General features: G+C 51.8%; 1 protein-coding gene across 1 annotated transcript; it reads right to left on the reverse strand.

The window, feature by feature from the left end:
- Positions 1 to 3,282: 3,282 nt before the first annotated feature.
- XKR5 (XK related 5) lies at positions 3,283 to 9,482 on the reverse strand. Its single transcript, XM_061461791.1, is given in 9 exon segments — positions 3,283 to 4,621; positions 4,623 to 5,497; positions 6,786 to 6,897; positions 7,324 to 7,493; positions 7,620 to 7,829; positions 8,515 to 8,554; positions 8,557 to 8,698; positions 8,784 to 8,967; positions 9,428 to 9,482. Coding segments are annotated over 9 exon segments (1,908 nt in total). The 3' UTR covers positions 3,283 to 4,501.
- Between the last annotated feature and the right edge of the window lie 3,391 nt (positions 9,483 to 12,873).

Below are 12,873 nucleotides of genomic sequence, written 5' to 3' on the forward strand. Positions count from 1 at the left end.
GCAGAGCAGTGGCATGTTCATTGAAGCCAGGTCCTTAAGAAAGCCTCCCCAAATCTCCTCAGGGAGCCTGATGGACATTAAGGGGACTTTGGCTCGAAAACAGCAAGGCACAAACAGGGCTTTTCTTTTAAAGACCTCCCTTCAAGCAAAACAAGCACCAGATCTTTTCACTTGCAGGATCTGGCCTGGCTCTTCCAGCATCCCTGGATCCCATGGATCCCATGCCATGGCCTTTGGGGAGGATACCAGGAGGTAAGGAATGTTGCTCCAGTGTGTTTGAGGGAGCTGAGCCACCTCAAACTTGGCGCTGAGAGCACAAGTGTTTTCCTCCAGCCAAGGCCGGCACAGGAACCACGGTCGTTGGGTTCTCATTAAGCATTGGTTGGTTTTAGGCAAATCCTGATCAGCCAAGTTTACCCTTCTCTTCCCTGGCACTGTTTTGCCTTAGAGTGATGGGCATGGAGATGTAGCCCAAGCCCAGGAATTACAAAAACACCAAAAATGGGATTTGCATCAAACCCAAACTGCTTAATGAGGAGGAAAACTTTCCAAAGTTTCAGCTTGGAAAAAACGAGCAAATAACAACCCCAGGGCACACACTTCTATTTGCTGTCAGATCCAAGGATTGCATTTCAGTACTTTTGGAAGTGAAAAGATGTTTTTCCTGGTAAGTCTTTCCTGGGTTAGTTCAGAGGTGTTGCATCATTTTGGAGAGAGAATGTCAGCAAAACCGACCCCAAAACCTGGCACCTGAGGGCTCAGGCACTGGGCTGCAGAGGGAGGCAGAATGCGCTGCTGGAAGGCAAGATCCCATGAAAGTACCTTTCCAACCCACTTTATTTTATGTTATCTTGGAAGAGGGACAAGAGTGACCCGTTAAACACAACAAGCATAGGGGACAGTGCCAATGGGCTGGACAGCCACATCCCCAAGCCCAGGTGCTGGCCTGGGTATTGTTTAAGAGGGATGTAGCCTCTGTTCCTTCCTGTTTGCTCCTGTTTGCAGATCACCAGTGAGTGGCACAGCCAGTTCTGCTCTGCAGCCCATGGGTCACTCCCTGCATTGTCAGAATTCACCACTGATTCCTGCTCTCCGCTCCCTTGCTGCCCTTTCACAGCCCATGAGAGGTCCTCTCATCAGTGGCGCTGAGCTCCCCTGGGCTGGGGCATGGTGCTCCTCCTCTCTGAAGTGCTGGAGAGCGTTCCTTTGGAAAGCAAAGTGAACAGAAGAGGTTCATAGGAGGCAAATGAGCAGAAAGTTTCTATTCCAGAGCAGGCAGGAGCACAGCAGAATCAGTGGGGTGGAGGCTGCAGCCCAGAAACGAACCGTGTCCTGGACTGCATCACCAGCAGTGTGACCAGCAGGTCGAGGGAGGGGATTCTCCCCCTCTGCTCTGGTGAGGTCCTCCCCTGCAGTCCTGTGTCCATCTCTGGGGCCCCAGCATAAGTAGGATGTGGAGCTGTTGGAGGGAGTTCAGAGGAGGTCACGAAATTGCTCCAAGGGCTGGAGTAGCTCTGCTATGGAGACTGGCTGAGAGAGCTGGGCTTGTTCAGCCTGGAGAAGGGAAGGCTCCAGGGAGACCTTAGAGCAGCTTCCAGTGCCTAAAGGGGCTGACAAGAAAACTGGAGAGGGGCTTTTGACAAGGGCCTGTAGGGACAGGACAAGGGGGATGGCTTTAACCTGACAGAGGGGAGATTGGGATGAGATCTAACCTGTGAGGCCCTGGCACAGGTTGCCCAGAGAAGCTGTGACTGCCCCATCCCTGGGGGGCAGGTTGGACAGGGCTTGAAGCAACCTGCTCTAGTGGAAGGTGTCTGTGCCTGAGGCAGGGACTTGGAAGCAGATGAGCTTTAAGGTCCCTTCCAACCCAAACCAGTCTGTGATATCCTCCCTTATGTGAGTGGCTGAAGCCCCCATGTTACTGATGAGCTGCATCCCCAAAGGCTATGCAGATCTTAAGGTCTATCTCAGGATGACACACCCCATCCAAAGAGAGCTTCATGGGAAATGCTGCGGAAGGAGCAGAGGGACTGTCAGTGTCTGCTCAAGCATTTGGGACACCTGGAGGAACCAAATCCTTTTCTTATGCAGCTTCACACCCTGGGTTCCGACTGGCCCAGGACACCTTGCTCCACAAAGAGCAGTGTGTGTGGGACCTCTGTGCCCACAGGTTGATGTGAAGACAAAGAGCGTGGCAGTGACCATGTCACCCACTTGGGCATATGTGCAGAGCTCCATGGGTACACTGCCAAGCATCAGGACTCAGCACCGTGGTGGTGACAGCCAGAGCCAGTCCTACCAAACCAGCAGGTTCCCATGCTGCATCCAGTGCTAAGGTTTCCAAATTTTCCCCATAGCCTGATGGTGCCTAGGGTGGTAAAAGGAGACTCTCACAGCCATCATCACATTCCCCACTGTGCACCTCGGATACCGGCAGCATCCCAGCCCTCCCCATTTTGCTCATACCCCACAGCAGCATCAGTCCTGCACATCCCTCTCCTCTGAGCACTGGATGGGCAAGCAGCCTCTAGGATCAAGGCTTCTGCTTTTGTGGGCTTGAGCAGCATCTCCCTCTGGTGGCTAAGGAGCAAGGAGCCATAGGGAGAAATGCCTTCCCATGTGGGAGATCCCAGGTCCCTTCTTCATCCTCCTGCTGAAAATCCTGACAATTTGGGATTGCAGGAGAAAAGCGTGGGGAAGAGAGAAAGGAAGGGATGTGAAGTGCTGTGTGCATGCCTGTCTGGGTTCTTTCTTTGCATACTTTCAGCTGGAGAGAGGGAAGACCCTTGCTCAATCAAACAGCTTGTGGTGGGTAGAACTAGAATGGGTAAAAAATCTAAGAAAGCAGGAAAATGGAGTTGCAAAGGAGAGGGGATGTCACATCCAGCCAGGAAGCTGTGCAGCGGTTCGCGTGCAAAGCAGCAGGACACCAAGGTTGAACGTCCCCTACAGCAAGGTCCAGAGGACCTCTCCATGCTTATGTGCACTCCCAACATGAGACACAGACACAGCAAAAACTGGTTTGTTTTTAAAGCATCATTATGTATTATCTAAAGTAAAAAACTAAACTAGATAAGAATCTCCATAATGCTATGGCAGCTCTGCTGCCTTGTGTGTGATGTGCATAGTGAGGAGGACTCTGGACCAGCAAAGCACAGCCACAGCATGGCAGTGCTGGGATCCAGGTGGAGGCATGGAGCTTTTGTCATGTTGGAAAGCAGCTTCACTCTGAAACTGGCACCAGCTGGGTTGCAAGTGCCCAGATGAGCTTGAAGGCTGGGTCAGTCTGGAGCTGTGACTGTTACATGGAAGCTCATTTTAATAATTCCTTGCATGCCTGTCCTTCCTGCTGCCTCGTCTGCCCTGGGGCACCACCAGTGTCCTGCCCACAGCAGGACAACAGCTGGAAGACGCAGCCAGATGTGTACACGTGAGCTTGGTGGTGAAGCAGCTGACCAGACCTATACAACATGTCAAGCCATGCCCTGGGCACAAACCCTTGTCCAGCCAGCCCAGCTGGAAGCATGAGCTATTTCTGAGACCCCAGTTGAGGTCTTTAGTTCCTGATATAAATAAGGAATATATCAGACTTTGGTTCCTGATATAAATAAACCCTGCCTGCAATGGGGATTTTACAGGAGCAGGAGCACATAGATGTGTTTTGAGATTTGGCTTGAGGCTAAAGTTAAGAGGGAGCATCCAGACAAAGCTGGATTATCTGCAGCAAGGAAGAAGCTGCAGAAAAAGGCCACTTGAGGAAGCAGGGTGGTGGCAGGCGAGCAAAGCAGGACATGGCTTTTGTCTACAGTTCAGGCTCCCGAGGCTGTGGTCTGTAGCATGAAGAGGGTCTGCCATCCTATTTGGCTCCAGCAAATGGAGTTGGTAAAGCTCACAAGGTGAACATGATGAGGGAAAATTAAATCAAGCACTGCTGAGCCTTACTTTAGGGCCTATTCTGCCCCTAAGAAATGGAATCTGAGAGTAAAAGTCAATTTTTCTGCTTTAGACACTTATTTGGCCTGAGAAGACTCCTGTTTTGGCCAGCATTGAAGGCTCTGGAGGCAGCAACCAGATCTCCACACTGGGATAGGCCAGCAGCTTGTATAGGCACTTGTTAAAGGACATGCTTCAAGGCACTGCTACAAATATATCAAAGGCATCATGCTCTAGCTGCCTAGCAGTGTACATAAGTAAGTTTAATAAATACCTAAACCTGGACTTTTAAGGTTTTTCAGGACCTTTGAATCTCCAAAACTGCAAGTAGAAGATGCACCAGGAGGTAAGGTGATGTCCTAGTGATGGAGCACCCCATCTGCCCAGCAGCACCAGGGGCACCATGGGGACAGTCTTCATGGCCAGCATTAACATACCACAGCCTCCTGCTGTACCCTATCACCGTGGCAGTCACCCCAGTGCTGACCCAAGGTGACAATGCATGGAGTTTACAAGGTCAATCCAGCAACCCAGACTGGTTCATCCCCTCTCCCATCTCCTCCAGCCCTCACTGTGGGCACCCAGGGTCAGCCTTGGGGGTGGAAGTGAAGCGTGGCCTCAGCTTGCTCTTCGCAACAGTCCCCCGTGTGCCACAATGGGTGCCCCAAAGGCAATGACACTCTTTGGGACTGATCCACCACCCCACAGCCACCTGTGCTGCTGAGGGTAGAGCTGTGCTGCAGATGCTTGTGGGCACAAGTGCCCAGTATTGGGCTGATGGTCACCATCTCAAGGGATAAATCCTCTCCATGTCCTCCTTCTCCCAGGCACCCTGGAGGAGGCTGGGCTTTGCTGTCCCCTTGCACCAGGGCCATGCTTGTAGCTGGGACTGTCCCCTCACTGGGTGATGTGATGCCTCCTGCACTTGCACTGTAATACACAGAAGAGCCCTTGGTCAGATGCAGGGAGAAGATGCTGGGAAAGGATATGGCTGGGGGAAAACCAGGCTCCTGCCCTGCTCCATCCTCCTGTGCTGTTCTCGCAGTGCTGGTGGTGGGTTTGCTGCCACCTCCATTCCCCACTGCCTGTGATTTCCCATCACTCAGATCCCATTCAACACCCGCAGGACCGATTTCCCTTGTGGGGAGGGAAAGGTTTGCTTCAGGCTCAACACTGGCAGGTTTCCCCATCATCCATGTGCCAGGATAAACCTCTCCCATGACACCGTCTCCAAAAGCTGTATTGATCATGGATGTATCTCCTGTCTTCAAGGCCAGCTTTACCAGCAGCCAGTGGTGATGGTTTGTCCAGCTGTCCTCCAAACACCCTCTGACTTGCAGGAGCGATGAGCCGTTCCCATTCGGGGGATCTGCCCTGGTCCTTGTCTCTCCCAAGGACTCTCCATCTCCAGAAATTCCCAAGCTCTGCCCATCCTGGGAGCTGTCTCCAGCAACCTCCTCATCACTGGCAGCTGCAGCACTGCGGGTTTTCTCCAGGAAGCCCTGGCAGATCTCTGCGGACTTGGGATGGAGCAGGCTGTAATACACCACCAGGGCTGCGGCACCTGAAAAGAGAAGAAGGGTGTCAAGGGAGGAGTTTCAGCAACGTTTCATTGGGGTGCCACCTCCAGATCCCTTTCCAGAGACGCTGCCAGGCATCAGATGTCCAAACACACATCTTTCATGCTTTTATAGGGATGCAAGTGTCCCACAGGAGCAGCTCTCCGGAAAGGGAGCGCTGAGCATGCTCTCATTGCAGTTTCTCCTCGGTTTCATACAAGACTGAATTTATCTGGATTGATTTGCAGACCAATGGGTGCACAGTGAGGTAGCCACTGAGCACCAGTGGGCAGGGCAAAGGGCAGAGAGGAGATGTGTGGTGCAGGAATCCTCCCATCTCACAGCATCCCCATCCTCTAGCCATTAAATGAGACACCAGCAGGTTTTTAAGACACTTTCTTATTACTATCCTATTTCTATCCCAAAATCACTCAAGGCCAAAGAAATTGCTCTTTTTCCAGCCTGAAGTTGCCCTTTCTGGGACAGCATTGGTGTGCACATAGCCAGTCTGGGGAGACGCACAAAGCCCATCCTGTAGGTATTACAGCACCCCTCTTCTCCCATCCCAGTGGAAAACATGAGTGCTGATGGGTTGTTTGCAAGCATCATACAACCTCTCCCCTCCTTCAGCTGAGTTGTGCATTAAAGCTCTAGGGAATTAAATGAGCCAGCTGGCCGCAGCTGCTGCCTGCTTTATGGGCAGAGCATGGAGTAAGGCAGAGTATGGGCAGGGTATGGAGCACCTCCTCCATCATACCAAAAAGTCCTCCCCATGAGCACAAGAAACATTTCCATTTACACAAGTGGCCCCGGTCTTTGAAAGGAAAGAGGGTGGGAGAAAGCTGCTGTTGTTCTGCATGGCCCTACATCAGTGTGTTTCCAAAACATACCCAGTGATTGATGGCTCGTCAGTCACAAGCCACCTTCATAAGTCATCAGTATATGCTCAAATGAGAACCTTTCCCTATAGCAATCCCGAGTGTTGTACCACTGCCTGCACTGATCCCCAAGCACCAAGAACCCAGAAAGCAGCGATGTGCTTCAAGATTGCACATACTGTATTTGAAAGTGGTACCTGGGCCATTTGGTGACATTTCAATCCTTTCTGCAAGTTTCCCTTTTCAGGGATGGGCTTTTAGAACTAAACTCAGGGTAGATTTATTATCAAGTATGTTCAGACACTTAAGCTGGAAGAAATAAATACTCTGATACAGCTAAAATAACCCATGATGCTCATTTACTCAAGCTACTCTTGAAACATGAAATCAGGCTCTAAACCCCACCAGATCTTACCTATTACAGACCCTGACATGACAGCTCCAGTCACGCACAGGCTGTTCCTCAGCTCTGCCTGCAGGAATCGAGTGGTCAACAGCAGCAGGAGGGTGTTTTCCATCAGCATTACCTGCAGAGGGAAGAGAGCTGTCATTTCATTCCTTTTGACAGCTTTAGACATGCTTCTGATGACAGAAAACACCCAGTTTCTAGATTTTACTGATTTATTTTGCACCTAACTTGTCACTTTAAGCATAAGGGTTACTGGACTGAACTTCCTGTGAGGTCTGGACCTTCTTTTTTACCACAAAAAGTAACTCTGGCAGAGCAGCACAGCCACTCAGGTGTTAGTAAGACACTGTGTGGCTGCTAAGAAAACAAAGCCAGAGCAGAAGGTACATCCACCATGCTCTGTGTGGTCGTCAAGGTGGAAGTACCAGTAAATGCTGAGGTTTTATCAAGTGGTGATGTGGGAGATGAGAAAGGAGAGTCTGAAGCTATTGCTTCTCCCCAGCAACTATGTCCATGTGGAATACCAAATATCCCGGGTACTTACTGCATAAAACACACCCACCCTGTGCTTGGAGGGGCCAGGCCGGACATTAATGTAGCAGAATATGTACACGGCTCCCACCAGGCAATTGAACAACCCCCGGCGGCAGGACTGGGCCACGATGTCTGTCTGCTGGGCCACCAGCCAGATGGACACCAGCAATCAGTGGACACCTGCGAGGGGAAAGGATGGAAAGGGAAAAGCCATTCCTGGGGGATGCTGCAAGGTGCTCCGGGACCAGGGGCACCGCTGTGGCTGACAGCGGGATGGGGCATGGGGAAGACGGTCACAGGTCTTACCGGCCACATCAAAAACCCCAAAGGAATAGAGCCTGGCAAAGAGCACCAGGGCCAGGACCCTGGTCCCCAGCATCCCTGTCCTCCAGAGCAGCAGGCAGAGGATGGCTGCGGCCGGTGGGCAGAGGTGACCAGGTTTGAGCAGGCAGGTGAAACGGCTGTAGGAGACCAAAGCCCAGGAGAGAGGGAGCAGGGACAGCCCTGCGCTGACACCTGCATGGGGACAGGGGCAGTCAGGCGCCCTGAGGGGTGTCCAGCTGTGTTGTAGGACTGTATCTCAATGTTATGGAGCTGCTGGTAGCACCCTGACACAAGCCAGACACACATCTGTCCTGCCCATTGGGGGATTTCAACCAGTTCCTGCTGAATCTGGTCTCCTTTGCATGCTTTGCATCTGCCTGCTTAAATCCTCTGACCGCTCTCTCCCACGGGCAGAGCCCTGCAGCAGCACAGCATGTCCATCTCCAGTCACGGCAATAGGACCAGAGACTGACGCCATCTTTGTGGACACTGTGACTCTACTCCCCAGACTTCTCCCTTTGCACACCTGAAAGTTCAGCTTGTCTATAGAGCAGCCCTAAACCCCTACATGCTCAGCACTGCACTGTGATTAGGGCTGGACCACCAACAGGGACATGTGTTGGGTTCAATCCCAGCCAATGCACTGTCATGCCATGGAGACCCCCTGTGAGGGTGACTGACTGTACTGGCCGGGTTCAGTTGCAGCAATCTTTAAGTCACATTTGTCCCAGCTTGCTTTCCACTGGGGGCTCTCAGTCCCTTCACAGTGTTCCTCTGGATGGAGCCCTGCACTATGCCAGGTGGACACACACATCCCTTACCCAAATGCAATTCCCCTCTGTAACTCACAGCATCCTCCTGGAAACTCCCCACTCACCAGGGATGAAGCCCGCTGGGTCGACTGCCACAACAATGTATATGCCTGCAGCAGGAGGTGAGGCAGGGTCTGCAGCAGGGCTTCCAGGAGCTGCAGCACACACACATCCCCGTGCTGCATCAGCACCTCCCCAGCACCAGCACTGCCGCCTGTCTTTGTCACCATCCACGGAACATCCCAGTACCTGCAAGAGTACCTGTGATGAGATGTCCACCCTGTTTTGGGACTGCACCAGGGTTAGGGGAGGCTTGAAGGGGAGCATCACTCACCGCTTCCAGAGGCCCAGCTGCAGGAGGTGGAGCACCAGGAGGCAGCAGCCGGGCGGGCGGCCATCCGCCCTGAACCAGAGGATGCTGAGGAGCTGAGCCACGTAGCCGGGCACCACGCAGGCGATCGTCAGACCGAACCAGCCCAGCTGCCCGCGGACAAGGTAGTGGATGATGGCACAGAGCCCTGGATAACATCCAACCGGCACCACTGAGGGATGCCACAGCCACGCATGCCCCACAACTGCATAGTGCTAACCATAACCCGACCCAAACTCATCTCCCAGCCGGCGAAGGGGTTCGCAGCCCTTGTCACTGCTTATCTGGGGCGGCTGGCTCCTGATGGCTTGTCAGCTACGGCACAGGCATCACCCCCGAGGGGCTCGGCCCAAGGGAGGGCTCTGACGAAAAGCGCTTGGAGACGGGCTCATGAGACTAATTAATTAATTAAAATAATAATAATAAACCCACTAATTATTTCCAGTTAAAAGCAGACAATGGCTGGGGTCTGCACGGATGCAGACACCCTGCGCTCGGGGCGATGCAGCCCGAGAGACCCCAGCGGAGAACCGCGCACCCCCATCCGCGTGTGCGCAGCCTCGCGCAGCCCTTCGCCCCCCCCCCCCCCGCGCATCCTGCGCGCTCACTCACGCGCGCCGCCGCCAGCTGCGCCAAGCAGAGCCCCGAGAAGGCCCCGCGCATTCCGCGCGCCCCTTCCGCGGCAGAGGAGGAGGAAGGAGTCGCCGGGACAGGTCCCTCCCCTCCCGCCCGCCCCGGCCCGGCCCGGCCCCGCTGCACCTCCTGCTGGGCGATGGGTGGGGGCTTACGGCCAGACCCAGGGCTCCGCCGTGGCTGTGCCTTGCGGTGCGCTTGCACAAGCCCGCCCCGGTGCCTCCGTGCCCGAGTGATGGGCGCTCGCCGCCGGGCTGAGCACCAGGCGGCATCGGACGGGATGCGCAGGGAGCCGTGAATTCATTCCGCTGGTTATTTTCCCCTTCAGCCAAGAGATGAAACCTTCGTGACGTGTGATCCCGACTTGAGCGGCTGCAGTTGCCCTTGCGTGTGCAGAGAGGTCTCCTGTCTGCTTTTTTCCCCCGCCTTTGGCATTGCAGAGTCCATGTCTTTTAGCAAGCAAACCCACAGCAATTCGCTCCAGGAAAGGTCCTGAAGGGGTTTTTAATTAGAACCATGGAATAGCAGAATGGTTTGGGTTAGAAGGGACCTTAAGCTCATCCAGTTCCAAGCCCTGCCATAGGCGGGGACACCTTCCACTAGACCAGGTTGCTCCAAGCCCCATCCATCCTGGCCTTGAACGTTGAATTAGGTCCCAATATCATGTGAGGTTTTGTCACTGCTTTTGCAAAATCGTGCAGGACTCTCCCAAAGCTTTGTCCATCAGCCGGGCTGTAGGGATGTACATGTGCTTGGTGGCTTCCACACATTTACTGTTGGTTTGTGGGAAGTTTATCAAGTTCTTTGCAAACCTTGGAGCAAAGCCTGGACTCCACTGCTTGACAGAAGTGACATTTCTCACCCATTCAGCTGAGTCCTGGAGCAGAGACAGTTTGAAATATGAAAGCTCAGTTTCTCTATAGGTTCCCAGTACATTGCTACAGATATTGTCTACCTGGACTTCTGTAAAGCCTTTGACACAGTCCCTCACAACATCCTTCCCTCTCCTGCAGTTAGGGAGCTCAGACTTGTTTGGCCCAGCAACATGGATTAAGAATCTCATCAGACATCTGTGCTGCTTTTGGTGTAGCAGCTCCCGCAGGCACAGCTAGTCCTGCAAATGCACTGCAGCTGACTTTGCATGGCACATTGCCACTGCCAAAGAAATATATCATTAATAATCATCAAGCTCCCCAAGCCCAAAGGTGTATTTGAACCTTAATCACTCCTTCCAACTAGTGATTTGAAAGTCCTTTGTGCTCGTGAACTGAGGCTTGCACCACCCTCCGAGGTAGCCAAGCAGACAGAAGGTACCTGCTGTTATAATTAAGCCACGTTCTTCCATCTAAGATTAATTTTAACACTTTCAGTTCAGGAATAAGGAATAATAACAGCAAAAAGCTGTTTGATGGTATGCCAAGAAGTTGCAGTGACTCTGTCATGGGGCTGGCTTTCAGGATTAATAAGTCAGACTCCTTGGTGGTTGTATAATCATTGCAATTAGGTGGTTGTATAATCATTGCACCCCAGAAGAAACTGGGTGCCAAATGGGGAAGTGTCAGCAAGATCATTGCTTCCTGGTTACCCACAGCCAGGAGAAAGAGAAAGGTCTTGGGAGTTGTGCTCTGACATCCTAAATTGTTTATCCCCTTTGATAATAAATGCGGGCATCATTAGCAAAATAGTATCCAAAATCATTCTTAATTGTGACCAGCAACTGGGGGACAGTTGATCCTTTGGTGTAGAGCATGACTGCTGACCACCACATTCCAGAAATGTGAATAGCTATGTCATGGCTATCATGGGGCAGGCATTGAAAAATCTCTTCTTCACAGATCCCAGGAACATTCAGTCCATAGGAAAGATGGACAATGTAAGAGTCAGGGATATACTGACAGTATTTATATTTATGATATATATTCATGATATATATATGTGTGTATACACACACACACATATACATATATATTGGAAATGCCTTCTTCATTTGATGGGGGTTCACAATCTGAGGCTTAGTGATGCCCAGCAAGACTGGGGAGCTGAATAACCCATGCTTCACTCATCCAGTGGATAGGAACAATGAGGAGCCTCAAAACAACCTGCACAACAGCGCACCCTTAAGCACTGCCCCGTGAATAGGACAGGAGGTAGTAAAGGCAAAGTGGGTCTTAGTTTGCCTACTAATGACATCACACAGACCCTGCTGGCCCTCGTGTGTTGACTTGTTTCAACCTGTGTGCACTTGTTTCAACTGTGTTTTAATACACACCATAGCTGTAAATACTTCACAACTTAGAGAATGATTTAAACAATAGTCCCACCCTGATGGACTCAAATAGCAGATAGTGGGTCACATCTTCTGCAGCTCTGCTCGAGGTTGTGTAGCAGAGCAATGCTGAGGGGTGATTGTGGATGGCATTAGGAGATGGCAGAGATCAAATCTTTTGTTGCAGTAAAAAGGTGATTCTCAGAACTACTATTCCTGGCACCCACAAGAAGAGCTGCCTTCCTGGCTTTGGTCCTGGTGGGGCAAAGGAACTAATTCAGAAGCTGTCTGTGAGAGCTGCCCTGTAAAAGTGACCACCATATTATTAGGCTTAACCATGCTGTGGGACCAAATACATTCAACATGTGAACCAAAAAGCAGCAGCGCAGAGGAGTGAGAAGCCTGAGGCAGTCTGAGAGCTGTTAAAAAAGCTGCGCTGGGAATCTCAGTGAAATATTTGCTTTGACTGGAAAAGAAAACAAAGAGTCCTAAGAAAAATCCCTGCAAGGCATGGAGGGCAAGTCAAGGGAGGCTCTCGCAGGGAAGAGCTCAGGGATGAACAAGCAGCTGGAAGAGGAGAACGGCAACTCCCATAAAACCAGCTCCCATAAAATGCTGCAGGTTGGATTCAAGTAAGAAAGAGGGCTAAAAAGGGAAGATCCCTTTGCAACAGGCAGCTGAACCAATAGTAGGAATGTCTGTAAATGCATGGAAAGCAGGAAGCCGTGGGGGAAGTCCTTGGTAAGAAAGGAGTAGGACACGTAGGGGTGGTATGCTGTACACTCTTCTGTCCATGGCGAAATAGTGAAGGCTATAATAAAAATCCAGTTGCTGAGCATGGGCTCAGCATTTCTGGATGTTGCTGGCACAGAAGGCTGTGGAGGTAGGCACCAGCAGGTCCAAAAGGGGTTAGACAAAGTCACGGACAGCAGGTTGTTATATGGGAATTGAAAGGACGGGCAAGGACCTCCCCTGCAACATCCCTGATTTTGCAATTATGGATGCTGGGGCAAAATGGGACACCTGGCCCATAGATAGTAGCCAGGATCACAAGCCCTCCCTGAACAGCAAGGAAAGCATGGAAAGAGAAGGCAAAGAGAAGCAGAGGAAGGCATGGAAAGGGGTTGCAAAGAAGGAAAAACAGCATCCAGAGTT

The sequence above is a fragment of the Pezoporus flaviventris genome, unplaced genomic scaffold (genome assembly GCF_033815535.1).
Source record: "Pezoporus flaviventris isolate CSIRO_AGI_PZ_B2104156 unplaced genomic scaffold, CSIRO_AGI_Pfla_v1 ptg000031l, whole genome shotgun sequence".
Classification (NCBI taxonomy): Eukaryota; Metazoa; Chordata; class Aves; order Psittaciformes; family Psittacidae; genus Pezoporus; species Pezoporus flaviventris.